Here is a 23,648-nt window from a genome sequence, read left to right on the forward strand (position 1 = left end):
ATTAGGTCGGGATTGATGGGGAAATTGGTAGATAATGAAAGAGAAGCAGAATAGCATAATCTCTACAGAAGCAGAATTGTCCTTCCGTCACAGCAAATGAAGGGCAGCAGCCTCTCCATGGGAGTGGAGCCTGTACACCCGCATTTGTGCAGGGGGCTTGGAGGTTTTATAGGGTGAAAAGGGAACTTTGGGGGAGGAAAGGTTTACCAGTAAAAAATTTTCAATGGTTTCAAGCCCAATAATGCTGGCTTACTTTTCAGCCAGGTATACTTACCATTAAGCTGAGCAGAAAGTTTCTGCACTAGTTTGAGATACATTATTGTAAGTCATTAACTCTTTAGTGTGACTGTGGGAGATAACTGCACCAAAGGAATCCATCCTGAAAGACGCCTTTGTAAAGAGGCTTGCATCAGGGAGATCCTTCACTGTCTTTTTGTCATGTGAGGACATGGAATCCTTTCTTAGGTGATGCCTCACTAGTGTCATCTTGGTAGTAAAGTACAACCCTGTACCCCAAGAGGTAGGCCTGCGCTTTAAGATTTTCAGTCAGGCGCCCTGCGGTTGCCTGGTTGCCATGGAGACGGGGTCCTTTCTGGCCCGGTCCAGCCATCTTGTGTTGCTGTCGTCCAATCAGCGGTTGCTCCGTGGCGGGGGGCGGGCCTCGCGTCGCCGGCGCTCTGCTCGCGGTCATGGAGGCGCCGGTCTGCTTGCTGCTGCTGCTGTGTCTCGGGGCCTTGGCCCCGGCGCCAGGCAGCGCCTCTCCGGAGGCTCCGCCGCTGGTCAACGAGGACGTGAAGCGCACGGTGGATCTGAGCAGCCACCTGGCCAAGGTGACGGCTGAGGTGGTCCTGGCGCACCCGGGCGGCGGCTCCACATCACGAGCCAGCTCTTTCGTTCTGGCCCTGGAGCCGGAACTGGAGTCGAGGCTGGCTCACCTCGGCGTGCAGGTGAGCGAAAAGAGAGGCCGGTGAGGCCGCACACGGAATTCCCGAGGGGGCTGGGGATCCCTGGGAAGGCCGGGGCGGGGCGGGGAAGTTGAGGGCGTTAGGGGTCCCCGAGGCATCTGGTTGTCTGAAAGGCTGGTGTGGAGGAGACAGCGGAAGGGTCAGGGTCTGCCGCCCCCGTGTCCGTGTGTCCACTCGTACACGTCAGCACAACCTTCGGAGCGTCGGGTGCCGCCCACGTGGCAGCTCCGGAGCCCGAGGAGACCCCTTGGTCCCCTGGTGACCACCTTCCACACCACAGGCTGTGGCCACCTGGCTTTCCCCCCTGTCCTGTGAACGTGGTCGTGAGTTAAATCGAAATTAGTTCCTGAATGCAGTTGCCTGTCCGATGTAGTCTGTTCTCTAGACAGTAACGTATGGAGATATAACAGGTTTCTGGTATCCAAGTTTGTCATTCCTCACCTCTAAAAGTTGCTGCTGAATACTTTCTTAAATGTTCACACTTGTAAAGTCTGTCAAGCAATAATCAGAAAGTTGAAACCCGCTTCTCTTCCTCCGCACCGCCTCTATTGGAACACCGCAGCATTAGCCTGTGCTTTTCAGTGAACACGCTTTTACAGCTTTCAAGACATCGTTGGCTTTGGGAATGTCCACAAAGATTGCTTTTTATTAGTTTTCATTAAATTGTATTCATTAAGTGATTACCCAATTTATTAAGAGACTAGTTATTACAGTATCACATTTCTAAAGCACACCATATTCTCTTGAGTATGGAGCTATAAAGCTGAGCTTATAAATTGTCACTGAAAGGACTCCTGTCCCCTTCACACTGAACCCTTGTGCATTTGAAGCACAGCTTTACTCAGATGTTTCTGGAAAGACATACATGACTTCATTTAACTTACAGTGCCACCTGTGAATATTTTGTATATTCAGACCTATTTAGTGAAAGCCAGTCATGACTTAATGAGGTCGAGGTGGAGAATGCACACAAGTTGGATCACTCCACGTGGCTCAGTAGTTAAGAGCACAGAGCATACAACTCATAGCCATCTGTAACTCCAGTTCTAGGGTGTACTGACACACATGTTAAAAAGAAAGGAAAAGGAAAGGTTTCAGCAGATATTTATTTATTTTTCAGGTATTTAAAGTACATTCTCCACCTTTATAGAAACCTTTTGAGGTATAGGGGTTATTACAGGGCTGTGGAAGCATCTGGCCTTCTATTAACCCCACAAATGAAGGTCTAATTTGTTCCATATTCTGTTTATTCCTTCATTATTGCTACCTTGCTTTCTGGCCTTGACATGAGATTAGGTCTTATATTTCAGCTCTGCAGTTATATCCCCAGTTTACTTACAGTTTTGCTAATTCTGGAAGGAGACCAATTGCATGTATGAACTGCTTTATACTCCTTACCTTGGTGAGAAATAGCTGGATGATAAATGTAGCAGAGAGCACATAACTGCATTGGAGATTTGGGTGAGGTTGGATGGATTATAGGTACCCTTTTTAGGAACTGGTAGAAAGATATTAGTGATTATGTGGTTTCTCTTTTACTGTTTTGTTTTGTTTTTGAAACAGGGTTATGTTGTGTAGCCCTAGGACTGTTTTAGAATGTGGAATCCTGTTGCAGCTCCAGAATGCTGACAGCTTTTAGCTTTTGAACTTTGTGTTATCTTGCTTCTTTTTCCCATATATTGGGACTAGAGTTGTATACCACCATGCCTGGTTCTCTCTTACCTTTTACTAAATAATGAATATTTCTCATGAATATAAGTAAGCTATGCATTAACAAAGAGTTCTGAATAAGCATGAGTGTACTAGAATGCTATCCTTGTAAGATTCTAGTTGAAATAATGAATTATATGAAAAGTAATGATTATATAACTTTTTGTGCTTTCTAAAATACTAAAAATAGTGTTTAAGGAATTGCTTTTGGAGTTGGGATATGGTGATGATGGCTTATATAATTCCAGCAGTTGGCAGGAGGCTCAGTAGTTCAGTGTCATCCTAAAGGGAGCTTGAGCTGTGAGACTCTGTCTCAAAACGAAAGACAACAATTTCCTGTGGGGTTGGGGTGTAAAGCACAGACTCAGCTGCACCAGGTCCCGAGCCACAACAGCAGCTGCGAGCCAACCTGTGCCTCCATGACCACCAGCTGAGCACCAACTCCTTGCCATGGAGCCTTATGTTCTCTGTTGGTGATTACTGTTCCAGTCCTAGAAAATAGTCTTTTTTTGGGGATGAGGGTGGGGATTAGATTGGGTTGGAGTGGAGCCCATGTATGTTTTCCATATAGACTGCCATAGTCTGTGACTCCAGATAACACCTCCAGAGGCCTCTGGAGTTAACCTGCTTACCTTTCTGGTGGCAGTAAAGGAAAAGAGTACATAGTGTACCATAATTGCCACTCTGGGACCAACAGTTTTGGTCACAGATGGGACTTATGTTGTTTCCTTAAATTTTGTACTTAACAGATATTTTGATACAAAAAAGAAAATGTTGAGAAAGCAGTCCTTGGAATATTTGGGAAGTAAACATGGAGATGTGTAAAAATGGCCTTTATGTGCATTTGATTGTTCAGGAAAATAATTATAGGATGCTTCTAGAACTTACTTTCTGCACCAGTAAGTCTTTAGTGGTGTTTCAGGTTAAATTTTTGTTTTTTAAGCTACCATTATTATTTCTTAAATATTTTTATCTTACTTTATGTATATGATCATTTTGCCTGTGTGTATGTTTGTATACCACTTGTGCTACAGACAGTGGTGAGCTGTCATGTGGGTGCTGGGAATTGGACCCAGGTTCCCTGGAAGAGCAGCCAGGGCTCTTAACCTCTGAGCTATCTTTCTTATGTTTCAGGTTAAATCTTATGTTTCAGATAAAAGAAAAAAATTGTTGGGTTGTGATATGACTCACTGGTTAAATCTTATGTTTCAGATAAAAGAAAAAAATTGTTGGGTTGTGATATGACTTACTGGTACAGGTATTTGCCAGCACTAAAAACAAAATTTCTAGGCCAGTAAGAAGGCTCGGGGGTAAAGACACTCATGATGCAAGACTGATTAATGGTTGGAGTTTGAGTCCTGAAGCCCATATAAAAAGCCTGATGTAGTGGTCCACATCTGTAATATCAGCACAAGCACCTTCAGATGGGAACTGGAGACAAAAGAATCACCTCGAAGCTTGCAGGCCAGTAAGCTTAGAGTACCCACTATGGCAGAAATAGCAAGAGAGAGCTGCAATCTTCATAAGCTTGCTGTGACACACACACACACACACACACACACACACACACACACTTGAAAAGTTTATTAATGGAAATAATGTTTTATGTTTTCCTAGATAGGATTTCTCTGTGGCTTTGGAGCCTGACTTGGAACTAGCTCTGTAGACCAAGCTGGCCTCGAACTCACAGAGATCCCAGTGTTGGGACTAAAGGCGTGAGCCACCAATGTCTGGCTTAATTAATGGTTTTTTTTTGTTTTGTTTTGTTTTGTTTTCCAAGACAGGGTTTCTCTGTGGTTTTGGAGCCTGTCCTGGAACTAGCTCTTGTACACCAGGCTGGTCTCAAACTCATAGAGATCCATCTGCCTCTGCCTCCCGAGTGCTGGGACTAAAGGCATGCACTACCAATGCCTGGCCTGGCTTAATTCATGGAAATATTGTAAGAAAGTTGGCGTATTAGTTTCTTTTCCATTGCTGTGATAAAACATCAAAACCAGAACAACTTATGGAAAGGACTTACTTCTTTGGCACTTGCCATTTCAGAGGGTTAGAACAGAGGTGGCAGGTGGCATAAACAGGAGGCTTAAAGCACATCAGGAATGGCTGGAGTGTGTTAGAATCCTCTTAGCCCACTCTCCAGTGACACACCCTCTCAGAAGGGTATCTTAGGGTTTTTATTGCTGTGAAGAGACACCATGACCACAGCAACTCGTATAAAGGAGACCATTTCACTGGGGCTATCTTACAGTTTCAGAGGTCTAGTCCATTATTATCATGGTGGGACATAGGCAGACGTGCTGGAGAAGGAGCTAAGAGTTCTACATGTGTTTTTAAAAATATTTATTTTGTGTACAGTGTTCTGTCTGCATGAACACCTGCAGGCCAGAAGAGGAAGCCAGATCTCATTACAGGTAGTTGTGAGCCACCATGTGGGTCCTGGGAATTGAACTCAAGACCTCTGGAAGAGCAGCCAGTACTCTTAACTGCTTAGTCATCTCTCCACAAGTTCTACATCTTGATCTGCAGATAGCAGAATGAGAGTGGGTGTAGCTTTAGCATTTAAAATCTCAAACCCACCCCCACAGTGACACACTCCCTCCAACAAGGCCATACTTCCTAATAGTGTCAATCCCTATGGGCCAAACACATGAGTCTGTGTGGGCCATTCCTAATTCACACCACCACAAAGGGCAAGCCTCCGAATTCTTCCAATGGTTCCACCAACTTGGGATCAAGTATTTAAGCAAGAGCCTTTGTGGGGCATTTTCATTCAAACCACTGTTGGTTAATAGCTGGCTTAAAACTTAGAACCTAGAAATATAAAAAAGAATAAACTACTCTTTCTGTTTTAGGTAAAGGGAGAAGATGAGGAAGATAGCAACCTAGAAGTACGAGAAACCAAAATTAAGGGGAAAAGGTAAGCAAACAGACTGAGAGACATTTCTAAGGCGGACTAACCAGATAACTAGATATTTGGGATAGATAGGGTAGGTAAAGATATGAGAAAATCCCCTAGTTGCTGGACATTGGTGGCATACGCCTTTAATCCCAGCATTCAGGAGGCAGAGGCAGGTGGATCTCTGTGAATTTGAGGCCAGCCTGGTCTATACAGCTAGTTCCAGGACATCCTCCAAAGCTACACAGAGAAACCCTGTCTCAAAAAAAAAAAAAAAAAAAAAAAAAGCTTATGGGCAAGGAGATGTATCAATGTATCAATGGCTAAAAGACCTGCTATCAAGCCTAACTACCTGTGTTCAATCCCCAAGACTCACATGGTGGGAGAGAACCACTACTACCAAGTTGTCCTCTGACCTTCACACCCCCAGCTGTTGCATGCATGCAAGTAAACAAGTAGACATAGCTTGCTATGTGTGTATGTTTGCATTTTGCTTGTATATATGTATGCACTATTTGCATGCAGTGCCCTCGGAGGCCAAAAGAGAGTGTCATAGCCCATTGGAATTGGAGTTAGAGTTGTCAGCTACTGTTGGTGCCGAGAGTCAAATCTGCCTTCTTGGGAAGAACATCTATGCTTGTACTGTTGAGCCATCTGTCTGGTCACCTATTGTCTTGAGACAGTCTCGTGTAGCTCCAGCTGACCTCAGAATCCCTCTGTCACTAAGGATGGCCTTGAATTCTTTCTTGCTCTTTTTGCCTTCATCTTTCAATTGTTGAGGTTGGAGGTCTGTCACTTGACCAGTCTCTGGTAGTTTTTACATTCTTGCTATTATAAACAAATCTGGGATGGATATCTAGACATCTGTCTTTAATGGCATAAGTTAATATTTTAAAGGTGATAGTTTTTATCTTTAACGTAGAATTTACTGTAACTTTGAAATATTAGCTGTTGTCAGTATCTTTAGTCTTCTTCATTTTTTTCTAGAGCTTGCTATGTAGACTAGACTGGCCTAGAACTTACAGAGATCCACCCTCCTCTTCTTCCAGAGTGCTAGGGTTAAAGGTGTGTGCCTGGCCAGTGTGTTTAGTTTTAATTGTCTTGCTCTCTTCCTTCAGTGGGAGATTTTTCACAGTCAAGCTTCCAGTTGCTCTTGATCCTGGGTCCAAGATCTCCGTTGTTGTGGAAACTGTCTACACCCATGTGCTTCATCCATATCCGACTCAGATAACTCAGTCAGAGAAACAGTTTGTGGTATTTGAGGGCAACCATTATTTCTACTCTCCCTATCCTACAAAGACCCAGACCATGAGAGTGAAACTTGCCTCCCGAAATGTGGAAAGCTACACCAAGCTGGGGAACCCCACACGATCAGAGGACGTCTTGGATTATGGACCTTTCAAAGACACCCCTGCCTACAGTCAGGTAGGTTTCGGAGACCGTCACTGCCAGTCTTGGATGGAATGTGCTGGGTGGCATATTGTTCTGAACCTATCTTGAAGTAACTCTTAGTTCCATTAGCTTCCTCTTGAGAACCGAGTTCAGAGGCTGGAAAGTGGGTACCGTGGAAGAAGGCAATGGGGTATTCTGTGCAGGGTGGTGATGGGTAAGGAGAGAAACTGGGGTGACTGGTAATGAACAGAATTAGAGGCTAAGGGCCTTGGGATTGGTATTTTGGGAAGAGAAAGCAATTCATGATAAAATTTTGTTGTGGCAAGGTGGTGTATGCTTTCAGTCCCAGTACTTGGGAGAACCTCCTGAGTTTGAGGCCAGCCTGGTTTACATAGAGTTCCAGGTTAGCCAGGGATACATAGTGAGATTGTGTGTCAAAAAGAAAACAACAAACGACTGGCTGCTCTTCTAGAGGACCTGGGCTTATCCCAGATCCATGTGGTGGCTCACTGCTGTCTATAACTAGTCTTCTAGGACTGCATGCATGTGGTGCAAAACATCCCCACACATAAAATAAAAGTTGTGGAAAATTAAAAATGTCTATCATCTATCTCTACTGCTTGCCTGTCACATTGCTTCAATGATGGTCCAGGTTTTGTTTGTTTGTTTGCTTGTTTTTTAATTGCATTTATTTTGTTTTTGTCTGCATGAAGATCAGAAGACAACTTGCTAGTGGCAGTGTCACTTCTTCCACTATGTGGTTTTGGTGATTGAACTGAGGTCACCATCAGGTGTCATAATAAGTGGTTTTACCTGAGCCATCTCATCTCCTCTGTTTTTTTTTTTTTTTTTTTTTTTTTTTTTTCCATTGCATCTGACCTCTTTTTTTCCTTTAGCTGCTTTTTTCCTTTGTCTTCTACTTTTTTTTTTCTTTCTCCTTTTTTAAACTTCGGAAAATAAATGTTTTTCTTCTAATATATTTTGGTCATATTCACCTTCTGCCCTTCAACTCTTCTCAGATCCACCCCTACCTTCCTATCACCTAACTTCATGTCCTTTTCCTTTCTTTTTCCCTCCTTTAGTAACACATTGTCTCCAGTTTGTGCTGTGCATGTATGTATTTGGGTGTGGGGACATTCATTGGAGCATGGTCAACCTACTAAGAACAATGGCCATAGCTCTTCATTTAGGAGTGGGGAACTCATGAATTCCTTCCCACTCCATGTTAGAATGGTGACTGCCTTATCTATGTGTGGTTCTTATGCAGGAATCCCCAGCTGCTGTGAGTTCATGAGTGCTGTGGTCCTGTCATGTCTGCATGTCTAGAAGACACACTGTTTCTCTTTGGTCTTCCCTAACCTCTCTCTTGCAGTCTTGCCACCCCCTTCTATGATGGTCTTCTTTTTTCTTCTTTTTAAATTTTTTTTTTTTGGGGGGGGGATAAGATTTTTGGATACAGGGTCTTGTGTAGCTCTGTCTAGCTTGGTACTTGATATGTAGATTGGGCTTGCTTCTTCAAATTTGCAGCAGTCCTGCTTCAACTAACACTCTCACTTTCCTTGTCAAGTTGGAGGTTCTACCCAGAACTTCACACATTCTAGGCAAGATTCAGCTCCAGCACCTGCTCCCTGGAATTCACTCTGTTACTGTTTTTTTTTTTTTTTTTTTTTATTGTAGCACAGGCTGTTGCTTCAACCTTTGGAATACTGGGACTATAGGTGTACAGCACCATGCTTGGCTAGAGATAATGTTATTAATGTAGAGATCATGTTATATATACTGTTGCATAATTCTTGTACTTGATAACTACATTGTACACTTTTTGGTAGCCCTCTGACTTCTGCCTTGGATTATTTGCTAGCTTGTTATAGATGAATGGCTAGAGTTTTGTTTTCTTTTGCTTTTTAACACCATAGTGTACATTTCTCTGCATATATTCTCAGTAATAGATTTTGGGGGAGGGTGCAGACAGGGTCTTATGTAACCTAGAGAACTGCTGAGGATGACTCAATCCTGATCCTGTCTTAACCTTCAAGTCTTGGGTTGTAGGTATGTACCAGTATGCCTGGCCCAGAAATAGTATATGTGTTTTTAAGATTTGTCTTTAGCAGTGGTGGCATATGCCTTTAATCTCAGCACTTGAGAGGTAGAGGCAGGTGGGTCTCTTGAATTTGAGGACAGCCTGGTCTACAGATTGAGTTCCAGGACAGCCAGGGCTACATAGAGAATCTTGAAAAACCAAAAGGGAGAAAATGTTTTTTGAAATTGTGTATTGGGGGCTGGATATGTGCACATAGTGCAGATGTTCCTGGAAGCTAGAGGTATCATCAGATCTCTGGGGCTAGAATTAAGGGTGGTTGTGAACTGCCAACCAGATGTTCCTGGAAGCTAGAGGTATCAGATCCCTGGGGCTAGAATTAAGGGTGGTTGTGAACTGCCAACCAGTAGGGGGCTCTTTAACTGTTGCCTTCTCTTTAGCCTTAGAAATAGATTCTTTACAGTTTAAAAAAAAAAATTACAAATCAAAACATGAAATAGAAAAAAAAAATGGGAGTATGCCTTAGCTGACCTTGAAAATGGTGGCAGTCCTACCTCAGTCTGCCTAGCCAGGTGCCATTGCAGGTATGAGTTCCCATTCCCAGCTCAAACAAACATTTTAAAGTTAGGAATGATGACAGTTGCTTCTAAAGCCAACACTCAGGAGGCAGAGACACCAGAATTGCTTGAGGGTAGCCAGGCTTCATATTTCTTGTTTCAAAACAAACAAACAAAAATAAGAGTATTTTAAAAATAAAAGTGTGTATGTGTGCATGTCTGTATGTATGCGTATTTGAGTTTGAGGTTGCTCACAAGTGTGTGCATTTGGGGTTGAACCCAAAGTCTTAGGCATGCTAAGGATGTGTTCTGGCTGTGAGCTGTACCTATGATTCCTGCAGAATGAAGCTGCCACCCTTACAGTACTGCCACTGCATGGTGTTCAGTAGGATTCTGAATTGAATCTTTTGTTGTTATTGTTGTTGTTTTTTTTATTTTTCCATACAGGGTTTCTCTATTGCTTTGGAGCCTGTCCTGGAACTAGCTCTGAAGACTAGGCTGGTCTAGAATTCACAGAGATCCCTCTGCCTCTTTAGTGCTGGAACTAAAGTAAAGTCATGCGCCATCAGTGCCTGGCCTGAATTGAATCTTAAAAGATGTACTTAGAGAGTGAGAGAATAAAACAGGAGAGTTTATAAAATTACAAAATGTGTCTACTTGTCTTCATGGACTTTGGGAAGAAGGGTATTTTTCTAACATTCTAATTATATATTGCCCTTCTATAGAGTTATTAGTAAGTTCATAAAAAGGCATTGGAATTATTCAGTGACCAGAGAGACCCCCAAACTATGCCCCATTGAACCTAGGTAGGGCAAGCACCCCATTGAACCTAGGTAGGGCAAGCACCCTACAATTAACCCATATATATATTCCCAGCCCCACAGAGTTCTTAAAAAATTTGTGTGTGTGTGTAGGCTTGAGTGCCACAGCACATGTCTGGAAGGCAGAGGACAGCTTTTGGTAGTCATTTCTCTTCTTCCACATGGGTCCCAAGTGCAGCAGCAAGTAGCCTTATTTTCTGAACCATCTTGCTGTTTCTACCAGAGATTAAAACAAAACTAACATCTGGGAGAATTGACAGAGAACTTGAGGAATTATGCAGACACTTGGACTCAGAATTTCTATTTATTGAAGACCTAGTATTGTTGCTTGTGTTTATTATCTAGTCAAAGGCTGTGAAGACTGCTGGACCTCTGACCATATTAGTTTTTTAGGATTTTTGAAATGGGGTTTCCTGAAATTCTCTCTGTAGAACAGACTGACCTCAAATTCAGAGACCTGCCTGCCTCTGTTTCCAAGTGTTGGGATTAAAAGTGTGTGTCACCACACCTGGCCTTATGTAGTTGCACTATCTTGTCGAATTTTTTTGGACCACCAGCCCTCAGATAATGACATAGAGACTTACTGTTAATCATGAAAGCTCTTAGCTTTGGCTTGTTCCCAACTAGCTCTTATAACTTAAATTAACCTGTTTCTATTCATCTATGGTCTGCCACATGGCTTTTTAACCTCTTCTCCATTCTGTATGATCGACTTTCTCCATGTCTTGCTGGCGTCTCCTGTGTGCCTAGATTCATTCCGAGTTTCTCTTTCTGCCTAGAAGTCCTGCCTGTTCTCTCCTGCCTAGCTATTGGCCATTCAGCTCTTTATTAAATCAACCAGGTGCATTAGGCAGGTGAGACAAAACATCACACAGTGTAAACAAATATCCTGCAACATGTCTGTCTGTCTGTCCATCCATCCGTCCTCTAAGGCAGGGTCTCCATTTCCCAGGCTGCCCTTGGAACTCAATGGTAATCTTCCTGCCTCTGCTTGTTGACTGTTGGGATTATAGGCATAAATGACCAACAACAATATCAAAATAATTCCAGAACTTATCGGTCTGTGTCAGGAAGGTGACAGGTTTGAGAGCAAGACCCTTTCTGCAAATCAAAACAGAAATCCCTCTATAGATAGGGACTGGAGAGATGGCTCAGTGGTTAAGAGCACTTGCTACACTTTCAGAAGACCTGAGTTCATTTCCCAGCACCTGTGTCTGGCTGCTCACAACTTCCTGTAATGCCAGCTTCAGGAGATCTAGTAGCTTTTGGCCTTTGGCACCTACAAACATATGGCACACACACACATAGGCATGCATGTACATAGAAATAAATCCAAAAAACCCACTCCATATAATGGTGCTTGGTAACCATTCTGAGGATGATGCATGGGCCCTCTAGTTAATTACTCTTAAACTGACCTTGAATTCTCTGTTGCCAAGACTGTGAATTATTTGTTTCCTTCCTTTCTAGGATACTTTTAAAGTACACTATGAGAACAACAGCCCTTTCCTGACAATCACCAGCATGACCCGGGTCATCGAGGTTTCTCACTGGGGTAATATTGCTGTGGAAGAGAATGTGGACTTGAAGCACACAGGTGCAGTGCTGAAGGGACCTTTCTCCCGCTATGATTACCAGAGACAGCCTGACAGTGGAATCTCCTCTATCCGTTCTTTTAAGGTATGAGTGGCCAACTTGGACACTGTGGGGATTGTGTCTTTATCAGTGTGTCCTTTCTCTTGCTTTTCAGTTTTGGGGGAATAACTAATGGTGATGTTGAGTATCAGTGTTAGTCAGAATGATCTTTAAAGAAAAACATTCTTGTGTTTATGTGAATAGTGTACTGTATTTATATAAATAGTGCTTTTCTTTTTTCTCACTATGCAGCATGGGTTAGTTTGGAACGACCTGTGTAACTTAGACTTGTTTTGAACTCAAGGTGCTCCTGCCTTGGCTTTCAAGTGTTGGGATTGTAGATAAGTGCCAGTGTGCCGACCTGGCCCTACAGCAGTGGTTCTCAACCTTCCTAATGCTGCTACCTTTAATATACTTCCTTATGGTGTGGTGACCCAACCATAAAATTATTTTTGTTACTATAACTATAAATTTGCTATTATTATGAGTAGAAATGCAAATATCTGTGTTTTCTGATGGTCTTAGGTGACCCCAAGTGGGTTACGACCTGTAAGTTGAGAACTACTGCCCTAGACTGTGGTTGTTTTGATTTTTAGAAAATTTGATACATATTCATAGTACCTCCCACACCTAAACATTCCCTTGTTTTACAGATTTGTGTGTGTGTGTGTGTGTGTGTGTGTGTGTGTGTTGTGTGTGTTGTGTGAGTGTATGGGCACCTACCTGAAGAAGCTGACAAAGTGTTGTGAGCTGCCTGACAGGAGTCCTGCCATAAAAACTCTGGTCTCATGATTCAGCAACAAGTGGTTTTAACTGCTCAACAATCTTTCCATCCCTGCTGCTTGCTTTTAAGATTGGGTCTGATGTGACCCAGGCTGAACTCTAACTTGATAAGAATCTGAAGATGGCCTTGAGCTCCTTGGTACTTCCTCTCAAGTGCAGCCGTAAACTACCATAGTTTAGGCTGGTTTGTTTTTGTTTTTTTTTTTTTTTTAATGAAGCAGAGTTGAGGTTTATTAAAAGACTGTAAAACTTACGTTTACTAACTTATTGTTGTGTACTTATATGGCGTGTATTTTAAATGAGAATGAAAGACCTTCTCAGATGGAAAGACAACTGAGAAGTGTGGATATGTGCTTCCTTCAGAGTCATCTTAAACTACTAAAAGTTAATAGATTGAATGCGCCTTTGTCCAAGTGAAACCTTACAAACAGTTTTGTATGTTTACATATTACAGAAATGTTCACTCTCTATGTAAACAAATGTCATATTCTTCCTCGTCAGTATACTTAGAAGATGTGTAAGCATGTTGGATGGAGAAGTGTTAAACTCAACCACTAATAGTAGCGCCTGCGCTACAATCTTCTCCACAAATCAGGCAGAGGCCTAAAGAATGAAATAAAGAGACAAGACTGCGGGTCATTTTGTTCAGTGGCAATGTCCGAATGCTGTTTATCGAGGGGATGGAACGGGCTTAAATACTGACTTATAGCACAGTGGAAAATAACTGGATTTTTATTCTTAGCTCATTATCACAAGGTGTGTGTTATCAAAACAGGAAGAGTACCAATAACAGCTTTGGGGCAAGGAGTTCTGGCCAACAGCTTCAGGCTTGCTCAAGGTGCCTCAGGGGTTCAAGTCCTTGTCTCTTTAATTTCCATCTTATAACTTTAGTATATACAAGGGTCTTTGCAAATATCTTGTTTCCTGTTGAGATTTTATCATTCATGGGGAAATAGATTTGATGTCTAGATCTTCTGAAATCTTGGAAAAAAGTTCATAATTTAGAAGGTTTACTGTCTGTGATCTGGTGTAGGCTTTATACTTACTAGGTCAGAGGTTCCTAGAATTTCTAGAAGGCATTTCTATTCTCTTGTAGACCATCCTTCCTGCTGCTGCCCAGGATGTGTATTACCGGGATGAGATTGGTAATGTTTCCACCAGCCACCTCCTTATTTTGGATGACTCTGTTGAAATGGAAATCCGACCTCGATTTCCTCTCTTTGGAGGATGGAAGACACACTACATTGTTGGCTACAACCTCCCAAGCTATGAATACCTCTACAATCTAGGTAAGTGTTGAACACAGTAAGAATAGAATTGCAAAGGGCCAACTTTTTCTTTGAACTTCTTGTAGGTATTTATTATTTTAAAGATTGTTTTTTTTTTTTTTTAAATCACCAATGCTTATATGTAAGAAGAGTATTCTCGTGTTATTTTTAGGAAGGCTGGATTACCCATGCTTTTGTGAGTTGGTGTAAATTACTCTGGTAAATGTAAGGCCTACATGCAGTATCAGTTAAGACAGAGCAGAGCTATTTAAATTCTTTGATGTAGTTCTTGAGCTTCCTTTCCTTTCAACTCTTTTACATCTGTGTGTGTTTACACTACAGTGCATGTGTATGGAGTTAAGATTGCCAGCACTGGCAGTAAGCACCTTTACCTGCTGAAAGTTCAGGAATAAAAAAAGCTTTAAGAGCAGGCTTGGTGTTGCACACCTTTATTCCTAGCATTTAGAAGATAGAGGCAGGCTGATCTCTATTAGATGCCAGCTTGGTCTGCATGTGGCTTTATTTATTTATTTATTTATTTATTTATTTATTTTGGATTTTTGTTTGTTTGTTTTTTGTCAGCCAGAGCTGTATAAGGAGACCCTGTCTCTAAAAAGAGATGGGAAAAATAAAGGTTTGTGCAAATACCCAGAACTAATGATTACAAACATTACATCATATATTCTTTCTTATTTATTTTTCTGTGCCAGGTTCTTTATAACTTCAGCTGTCCTTGAATTGTTTTTTTTTTTTTTGTTTGTTTGTTTGTTACAGCTTACAATTTTAGATACTATTTGTTAAATTTTGCCCTTATAAAAATACTGCTTCTTAGTCTCCAAATTTATGGATTTTGTCCCCATTTCCTTTACAATATACTGTTGAAGAACTTTGTCTTCTTGCACTCCAGCCTGTTGTCTGGTGTTGCTGATGCTTACTCAGTGCAACAGCCTTTATCTTTCCTGTTTCCTGCAAATTGGCATTTGCCCCTTTTTCTGGATGAGCCTTGGTCTGACTGGAGGTGGTGAGGTGCCCTTTCCTTAGAAAGCATAGCCCTGTGTAGTGTCTTCTTTGAGATCCTCAGACCCCCATGTCTCCCCTCTTGGTGCTAACTATAAGTCTGCACTCTAATATGCCATTCCTTTTCAGTTATTGGTGAGAAGTTATAAGGATTGACTTCTTGTGGTTCCTGGGCTGTAGCTGACATAGGGAACGTCAGGGTCAGTGCAGACTCATCACTGACTTACTGGTTACTGATGGTTTTACTGTCCTACTTGTGTCCCTTCCTCCACCCTTCTTCCTCTTTGTGCTGGAATTGAGCCCTGGGCAGGTGTTGCAACATGGAGGTATATTCCAGCTCCAGTTCCTGGGTCATTATATAATTAAAAATGTAAACATTCTGTAGGGTTCATTCATTTCTTTACTGGTATTCTCATTGATGCTTATATTCATTTACCTTTAGTACTTGGGCACCTCTTCAATTTAAACTACTGAATCTTTGATGTGGCTCTAGTCTCTTAGCTTCTTCACTCACTGTTTTTTTTTTTTTTTTTTTTTTTTTTTTTTGTTTTGTTTTTTAATAAAAAGATGAACTTGTGCTGGGCAGTGTAGCACTCAGGAGTAAGAGGTAGGCAGATCTCTGAGTTCCAGGACAGCCAAGGCTACTCAGAGAAACTCTGTCTCAGTTTAAAAAAAAAAAAAAAGAAAAAGAAAGGATTGTAAGCTTGTATAGTTTGTGCTCCAGACCTCATATCAGCTATGTCTCCAAGAAGTCATGGTTTGACCTAGTGACAATGGTATTTAAGTTCTTTGTATGAGAACTAGGGGTGTTTATTGCTCTGAGGCTGCCAATTTCTATGCCTTTATGTCATGGGGCTCAGTGTACATTATCTCTCCGTAAAAAATTAAGCATTTACAGTACATTTGCTTGTATATTTCTTGTCTAATTCCACAGGGAAATTTTTGGTTCTGATGAGTACAGGGAATGACAGAATTGAGAATTGTAGGGTTATAGCATTAGTTTTTTGAGATAGTGTCTTTCTTAGCACTTGAGATCCTCCTGCCTCAGTTTTTTATTTGTTTGTTTGGTTGGTTGGTTGGTTGATTGGTTGGTTTTTTTCAGAGACAGGATCTCTCTTCATAAGTGCTGGAATTACAGACATACTTGCCTTTGTTCTCTCTTTTTAAAAATTACATTATCTGTTTATTTTGTGTGCATGCGTGTGAGCATACCTTTGGCATAGTATTCATGTGAAGGTGAGAGAGAGGTCAGCTCTGGAAGTTATTCTTTCCTTCTTGTATGGGTCCCAGGGATTGAACTCAGGTCATCTGGTTTGTTGGCAAGCGTTCTTACCTTCTAAATCATCTTCCTAGCCAACACGTTTACCTTTTCTAATGCTGGTTTTTGGTGTGAACTTGAAGTAGGGTTTGTTATGACACCTTTTGTATGGTTCAGTTCTCTGCCCTTGTGTGGCATCCAGTAGTGTGTGACTTGCCTTCTGAGCCTTCTTTACCTCTAAGGCTGTCACTCAGTGGCAGAGTGCTTGCCAACTTGTGTGAGGTCCTTGGTTCAGTCTCCAGCACTGCTATGGGGTAGTGGGTGTAAGAAACTGCCCATGTAACTAGTCTACATTATACAGTTTTTTTTTTTCAGGGCTAGACAGCTGGTCTCTACAGGCATATCTCTCTCCTGCTGAGCCAGGCACAATGTTCCTTGAGATTTATCTGTTTGACCTGCTCAGCTCTAGAGAAGCATACCTGTTGTGGTTCTTCTCTCCTTGGTCCCGTCAGTTGACATGTAGCTTTCTTCTGTGGGTTTTTTGGCTCTTGATATAATGGGAGAAATTTTCCCCTGGGATGGGGAGGACTAGGCCATATCTACTGCCCTCTTCTATAAGGTCCCAATGACAAATCAAAGTTAGAGTCCATGCAAATTTCCTCTGGGGAATCAGGGTTTGTTGGACTTAGTTACAGAGTCTAGGTAAGGAGCCCCTGGCAGGAGTGTGGGTGACCCTAAAGTTGTCATGCTAGAAAGTTGGCATGGATGATGACTTCCCCATAGTTAGAAAAAGAGAGCATCCTTCCCCTAGTCCTTCCCCAGCAATAACTATTCTATTCTAGCCCCTCCCTGAGAGGCCCCAAGGCTGACATGTATTAGGGCATAATTTTATGCAAATACCTAGAGTCATCGCTGGGAGCTCAGGTGAGAATCCCATGACCCTCTCCTATGAGAGAATGTCAGGCCCACAAGCCCAGCTGTGGTAGGTGACCTGCAAGTAACACGACTGAACTGGAGAGGGTGCTGTGTTATAAGAGTCCCAGGGTTTTGACATTATTGTTGTTCTGCCTTTCTGTGGAGATTGGAGAAGGGCCAAAAAGCCTGCTGTCACCTCCAGCTCTCAACCCTCCAGCTCTTGCCCATAAACTCTTGATAACATCTTTTCTCTTTGTGTAAGAGGAGAAAGTTCATATCTTGTTATTTCCTGTCTGCCATCTTGTTTTCTGTTCACATCATTGCCTGTACTTGTTGATGATTCTCAGGTGACCAGTATGCACTGAAGATGCGGTTTGTGGACCACGTGTTTGATGAGCAAGTGATAGATTCTCTGACAGTGAAGATCATCTTGCCTGAGGGAGCCAAGTAAGTGGCTGTTCCTGTCTTCTCCACCCATTTCTCTGATAGTGCCTGGTGTCTCATGATGAACCTGTGTTCTAGGGGTATAGTGTAGGTACTCATTAAATAGCTTTGACTGAGAAACCTTTTTATGGAACCTTTAACTAAAAGCTAGGAAAGAAAAGTTAGATTCAAAGGAGAGTACATGATTTAGTTAGGAAGCTTTCCACATGCCAGGAGCAGAAGCCAGAATTACCTCAATAAACCAGAGTAATGGCCTGAGTCTAATACCAGGGAGGACTGTGGAGGGGATTATGGAGGTGCATACCTGTAATCCCAGGACATGGGAAAGTGAGCCTGGAGAATCTCAAGTTGAAGCTCAGCCTGGGTTACTTTCTATGTATAAAGTGCCTATCTAATTAAAAAGATTGGTAGACTTTGCTGTGTTGACAAAGAGTGATTGAGTGGAGCAGCTTTGGTTCATTCTTTCCTGGGCCTGTCAGAGGTTTTTTTCATAAAGTTTAGGAGGAATCATTTTTGGTCAGTTTGAACAGCTTGGTAAAGAGATGTTGATAAAATGAGAGTTTTACGTAAAGAGCCAAGTGTTGGGAAGGAAGGTGCGAAGGCAGGGACTGGGACTGTGTAACTCTGATAGAGTGGTCACTAGCCTGTTTGTGAAGCCGCGGGTTCATGCTCCAGCACTGCTGGTGTGTGTGTACAGAGACCCACTGACTTGAAGGAGCCAGGAGCCAGACGGGGGAGTCCATTTGGTGGGAATAGATGGCAAAGGGAGCACATGGGTTACAGAGCTTCTGCCCTTAGCATGAGCTGCTTATAGTTTTGTGTCACTTATATCGTTTCTTGTCACAGTGTTTGAGTGGTCTCTGTTGATTCATACATCCACTCTGATGACCATGATGGCACATGCTTTGACTGGTCCATGGAGAAAGGGTTGTTTTTTTCAAGCCAAAGTACTGTGTTACTATTTCTCTAGGGACTGTAGGCCTGGCCAGAAAGTAATACACATGCCTTAGTCCCAAAAGAGAACATGATTCATGTGAGGTGGGAGCATTCAGAATAGCTCCCAAGGCACTCTTAGGTCCCTAAGAGACTCCCTGGGTGGGCTGTACTGGGAAACTATTTGCTCTGTGAACCATCTTTGTGAGTGCTAGACGTTCAGTCTGGTCTTCAGCTTTTCCAGCTTTCTGATGGTTAGCAGTGGGAGGAGAGTATTGCCAGATGCCTATAGCAGACACAGTGTGAAATCAGCCTCTTGCTGGCCCTTAGTCTTAGAATTCTGCAGTTCACACCCTCATCTATTGCTGTGTTTTATTTGAGGCTGTTCTATGCTATGTGTGTTCCAGGAACATCCAGGTAGACAGTCCCTATGACATTAGCCGTGCGGCAGATGAGCTGCACTACACCTACCTAGACACATTTGGCCGCCCAGTGATTGTTGCCTACAAGAAAAACCTGGTTGAGCAGCACATTCAGGACATTGTGGTGAGTGGCTCTGCTGTTTGTTGTTGGAGCTGCTGAGAGTAGTTAGTGGCTTTGGGCTAAGGACCTGAGCTGGTCTTTTCCTGACACCTTTTCACTGGTTCTTCCAGGTGCACTATACCTTCAACAAGGTGCTCATGCTGCAGGAGCCTCTGCTGGTCGTGGCTGCCTTCTACATTCTGTTTTTCACCGTCATTGTCTACGTCCGCCTGGACTTTTCCATCACCAAGGTACTCTGCTCTCTTTGTAGCTGTGTCCCAGATAGTCCTTGTGCCCTTGTGACGTTATCACACACATCTCTGCAGTGAGCTAGACAGGACCTTGTGTCTGTAATCCCTTAACTTTTTCAGGCCTCTGCTAATTCTCACTAAAGGGAAATTTCTTCCCCTTGTGCTGGGGGGTGGAACCCAGAGCATCAGGCATGCTAGGCAGCTACTGAACTGTACCATGGCCTTGTATGTTGTGTCTGAGAATGTGATCAGAGGCACACCAGTTAAGTCCCTGCTTCCTGTCTTATTTTGTTTGTGGAAACACTTGGACTCTAGGTGAGGTAGGAGGTTATTCGACTATTTTGCTACTTGTTGTTCAACTGAATGTGGAGGTGGTGTGCCCCTTGGTTATGTCAGTGTGCCTTGTGGGAGATGACACCAGACTTCATCAGACACTGCTGACCTGGCCCACTCCACTACCTTTCTTTTCTTGGAGTTCTGCTTGCTAACTGAAGGCCACCTTCCCTTTCCTTCCCTTCAGTTCCCATTCTTTCTCATCATTACCAATAGTACAGTTTGGTAAGGGAATCTGGAGCCCTGTGTTGGATACCAGAAGCACACTTATTGTCTCTTCTTACTCTAAAGGTGGGGACTGAATGTATTTTTTTGTACTTAGCATTTTCCATTTGTCAAGTATATTCTGGAATTTCCCTCTATCAGTTCACAGAGCAGTCCACATATTTACTTTCACATCTGCAGATATGACACTGAATGATGTCATTGTTTACTGTGTCTGCATCTACATCCTGTAAAAGTTCTGAGGACTTATTATGTAAAAGTAACTTGTGTCCACCAAACCTAAGCCAGCCTCTGACTTGTTGGGCAGGCCTTTGCCAGTGGACACATAGTAAGAGACACACAGAGAAGGTGGGGCCTCTGAGAGGTGGTAAATGGAAGAAAGAGTTCATATTCTTTCCTGAAGTTACTGGAAACCTTTGAAGGGTGAGACGTAATGGTCTCCCCAAAGTCTTCCACAACTATAGATGAGCTCTTGCTGTGCCAGTTTCCTGGCACATTCTACCCCTACTGTCCTGATCACGCATGTGCCTCTGGAACTGTAAAGTGGTGTTACAGAGCCTGGTCCTCTAAATGTCAGAAGGGTTTGAGTCCTGGCTTCCTAGGATGACCTCTGTTGGCTGGTGACAGTAGGCACCCTATGGCAGCTAGATATAGGTTGGAGTGAACACCAGCCTATCCATTGACAGATGTGGTCTTTCTACTCTCCAGGATCCAGCTGCAGAAGCCAGGATGAAAGTGGCCTGTATAACAGAGCAGGTCTTAACCCTAGTCAACAAGAGGTTAGGCCTCTATCGTCACTTTGACGAGACCATCAATAGATATAAGCAGTCGCGGGATGTCTCTACCCTCAATAGTGGCAAGAAGAGCCTGGAGACAGAGCACAAAGCTGTGACCAGTGAGATTGCTGTGCTGCAGTCTAGGCTGAAGACAGAAGGCTCTGACCTGTGTGACAGAGTGAGTATTAGTATTGTGAGTCACTTGTCTGTGGCCCTCCACACCCCACTTTGGGGACTTTTTCTACTTGTCAGAAGCAGTACCCATCCTATCCCTTGGGCTGGGGCACTCACATTGTGCAGGACTGAAGGTTCTAAAGTGGTGCCAGTGCTTATGGTGGGACACGAAACTTTGGGGTATCTGTAGGCTGGCTTTGGAGAAGTTCTGCAGCTTGTCCAGCTCTGTGTTCACGCAGATGGCAGTGAGGGCAGTGTTCCTCCCTCCAGATGTCAGTCTTCAACTTCCAATGGCCATGCCTGTAACCCCAGCACTCTGGAAGTGTTTGTATATTTGTAGGGGTCAGGCTACCCAATGAGATCAAGGTGAATCCTGGCTAGAGATTGAGACTCTCAAAAAGGGTTGGGGGAGTCAATCAGACATAAGTCACAGGCTCTGATCCAGACTCTCTAAACTTAGGCAGATTACCTAATTTCTGTGCCTGAGTGTTCTTCTGGATATTGGGAATTCAGTAGTCTTTATTTAGAGTCAGTATTTAGAGCCCTGACAGTTATGTACTACCTACTTAACAAAGAACTCCTCAAGGGTTCTTCTTAGGCTCCCTGTTAGCTCCTCCACCCCCACCTTAGATCTTTTACTAACCTTTTAGTTCTTTTGTAGCACCCATGATGGAACAGGTGACAGTGGTCTGGTCTGGCTGTCACCCTCCACATCACCTATTTATCTTTGTCCTAACTAATGCCTGGCCCCAGTAGGGGGGGAGGGGAGGAGCCTATGTGCCATTCGTGATGCTGGGGTATAGGCAGATTTTTGTCAGGGCTTTGATCAGCTCTGTTCTGCCAGCCACTTCCTAAATAACCACTCAGAGACTTAAATGCTTATGACTCAGGCTTATGACTAACTAGCTCTTACAACTTAAATTAACCCATTCCTATTAATCTGCATCCTGACATGTGGCATTATCTCTCTTTCATCTGGCACCTCCTATTTCCCCTCCTTATCTGGTGACTCGTCTAACTGCGCCCTTCTTCTCCCAGTGTCCTTAGTCTGATTTATCCTGTCCAGCTATTGGCCAGTCAGCTTCTATTAAACCAATCACAGTGACATATAGTCACATAATGTAAAGGAATATTTCACACTGGGGTCCTGTGGTTTTCACCCTCAGTTGTCAGGGTGGAAAGCAGCTTGCATGTTAGAACTGCCAGGCTTGTTTTCTTTTCCTGTGGGACTGAACTTGTGGTTCTGAGAGGCAGTGGGGCTTGTTGAGTAGGGTGAAAGGGTAGTTCTCAAAGCCTTCCCTGCTCTTGTCTCTGCCAGGTGAGTGAAATGCAGAAGCTGGATGCACAGGTTAAGGAGCTAGTGCTGAAGTCGGCAGTGGAGGCAGAGAGGCTGGTGGCTGGCAAGCTCAAGAAGGACACGTACATCGAGAATGAAAAGATCAGCTCAGGAAAACGCCAGGAGCTGGTCACCAAGATCGATCACATCCTGGATGCTCTGTAACTCTTATTTCCAGGGCAGGCCCAGGCTGCCTACACTTCCAGATACAGTGCATAGGTAGAGGCCAGAGGTTGTGATTAGCAAAAGACCTCAAGAAAGAAAAACCAAGGCCCACCTACAGTGGTTTGTTTTTTTTTTTTTTTAAATCAACAAAAATCCTGTATAAAAAAATCAAATATTGTTTGTTTTGAACAACAGCAGGCATTTCAGTTGATTTGGTTTGTTTAGAGGTCTGGGGCATTTTTTCTATGAAGTCCTGTTTTATGCCCTTCTGAACCCTAATGTTTGGTTCTTTTGTGAGTGTATGCATGCTTTTTTTTTTTTTAAGTGTTTATGACCAAATGAAAATAAAGAAGGGACTGTGAACATTTGCTTTTGTATGCTGAAATTTCTCATATAATTCTGAAGTTTGGAATAATACTTTTTTGTTTGTTTTTGTTTTTGAGAAACAGTTTCTCTGTGTAACTGCTCTGGCTATCCTGGAATTCACTTTGTAGACCAGGCTGGCCTCGAACTCAGAGAGATCCTCCTGCCTCTGCCTTTCCAGTGCTGAGATTAAAGTCCCACCATACCTAATGAGGACTTAATACTTGTATATCACTGTGGGTTTTCTCAGAGTGTTTGCAAGGCAAGTGTTAGAACATTGATGTTTTCTAATGCAAGCCGAGAGACCCAGAGAGCCACATAGCAGTGGTGGAATAAGCCTTTTTTATTCTTTAAATCTGTGTCACATTCTGGGCATTGAGAAAGGGTGACACAGAGCAGAGGTGGTTTGTGGGAGGGTGACAGACAACCCACAGATTCATGATCTTGAATTGACCACACTCTGAGAAAGGGCACAAGGCCTGGAGAACACTGGGCTTAGTCTGGGTGGGTATAGGAGGGAAAGTGACAGGATGGAGTGTTCCAAGCAGTGGCTGGTGTGTATATGTGTGAAAGGCTCTGGAAGAGACTAGTACTTGAGGACCCACAGAGAATCTGTAGAATAGAGTGGATAATATCTGACTGGGCTGCAGAGATAAAAGTCTAGAACAAGATAGTTTGACAAGGCTTTTGACATTACCTTAACATCAGGACAGGCTGCCCACTTTGAGAGCTGGGCAAATTTGGTATGAGAAAGCCAAGGGCATATTGTAGTTTGTTACCTGACTGGGTCAGGGTCTTGTGTTTCTCTTGCCATAGTCCACTGTTGTAATGTGGCCACTGGGCTGACAGATGGGTGTATGTTAACAGGTGT

General features: G+C 43.1%; 2 protein-coding genes across 2 annotated transcripts in view; both read left to right on the forward strand.

The window, feature by feature from the left end:
* Positions 1–23,648, forward strand: part of Mgll (monoglyceride lipase) — an 883,522-nt gene that overhangs the window by 162,598 nt on the left and 697,276 nt on the right. The window lies entirely within an intron of this gene.
* Rpn1 (ribophorin I) lies at positions 651–22,781 on the forward strand. The gene is made up of 10 exons (XM_051203364.1): positions 651–947; positions 5,528–5,592; positions 6,690–6,996; positions 11,850–12,059; positions 13,894–14,086; positions 17,603–17,702; positions 19,040–19,178; positions 19,286–19,405; positions 20,672–20,917; positions 22,232–22,781. The coding sequence occupies exons 1-10, from the start codon at positions 690–692 to the stop codon at positions 22,412–22,414; spliced, it is 1,821 nt and encodes a 606-aa protein (XP_051059321.1). The 5' UTR covers positions 651–689; the 3' UTR covers positions 22,415–22,781.

The sequence above is a fragment of the Phodopus roborovskii genome, unplaced genomic scaffold (genome assembly GCF_943737965.1).
Source record: "Phodopus roborovskii unplaced genomic scaffold, PHOROB, whole genome shotgun sequence".
NCBI lineage: Eukaryota > Metazoa > Chordata > Mammalia > Rodentia > Cricetidae > Phodopus > Phodopus roborovskii.

Coding starts and splice junctions, on each gene's coding strand:
- Rpn1 (XM_051203364.1), top strand. CDS start 690: ATGGAGGCGCCGGTCTGCTTGCTGCTGCTGCTGTGTCTCGGGGCCTTG. Junction 5,593..6,689: donor ACCAAAATTAAGGGGAAAAG/GTAAGCAAACAG, acceptor CTCTTCCTTCAG/TGGGAGATTTTTCACAGTCA. Junction 12,060..13,893: donor CCTCTATCCGTTCTTTTAAG/GTATGAGTGGCC, acceptor ATTCTCTTGTAG/ACCATCCTTCCTGCTGCTGC.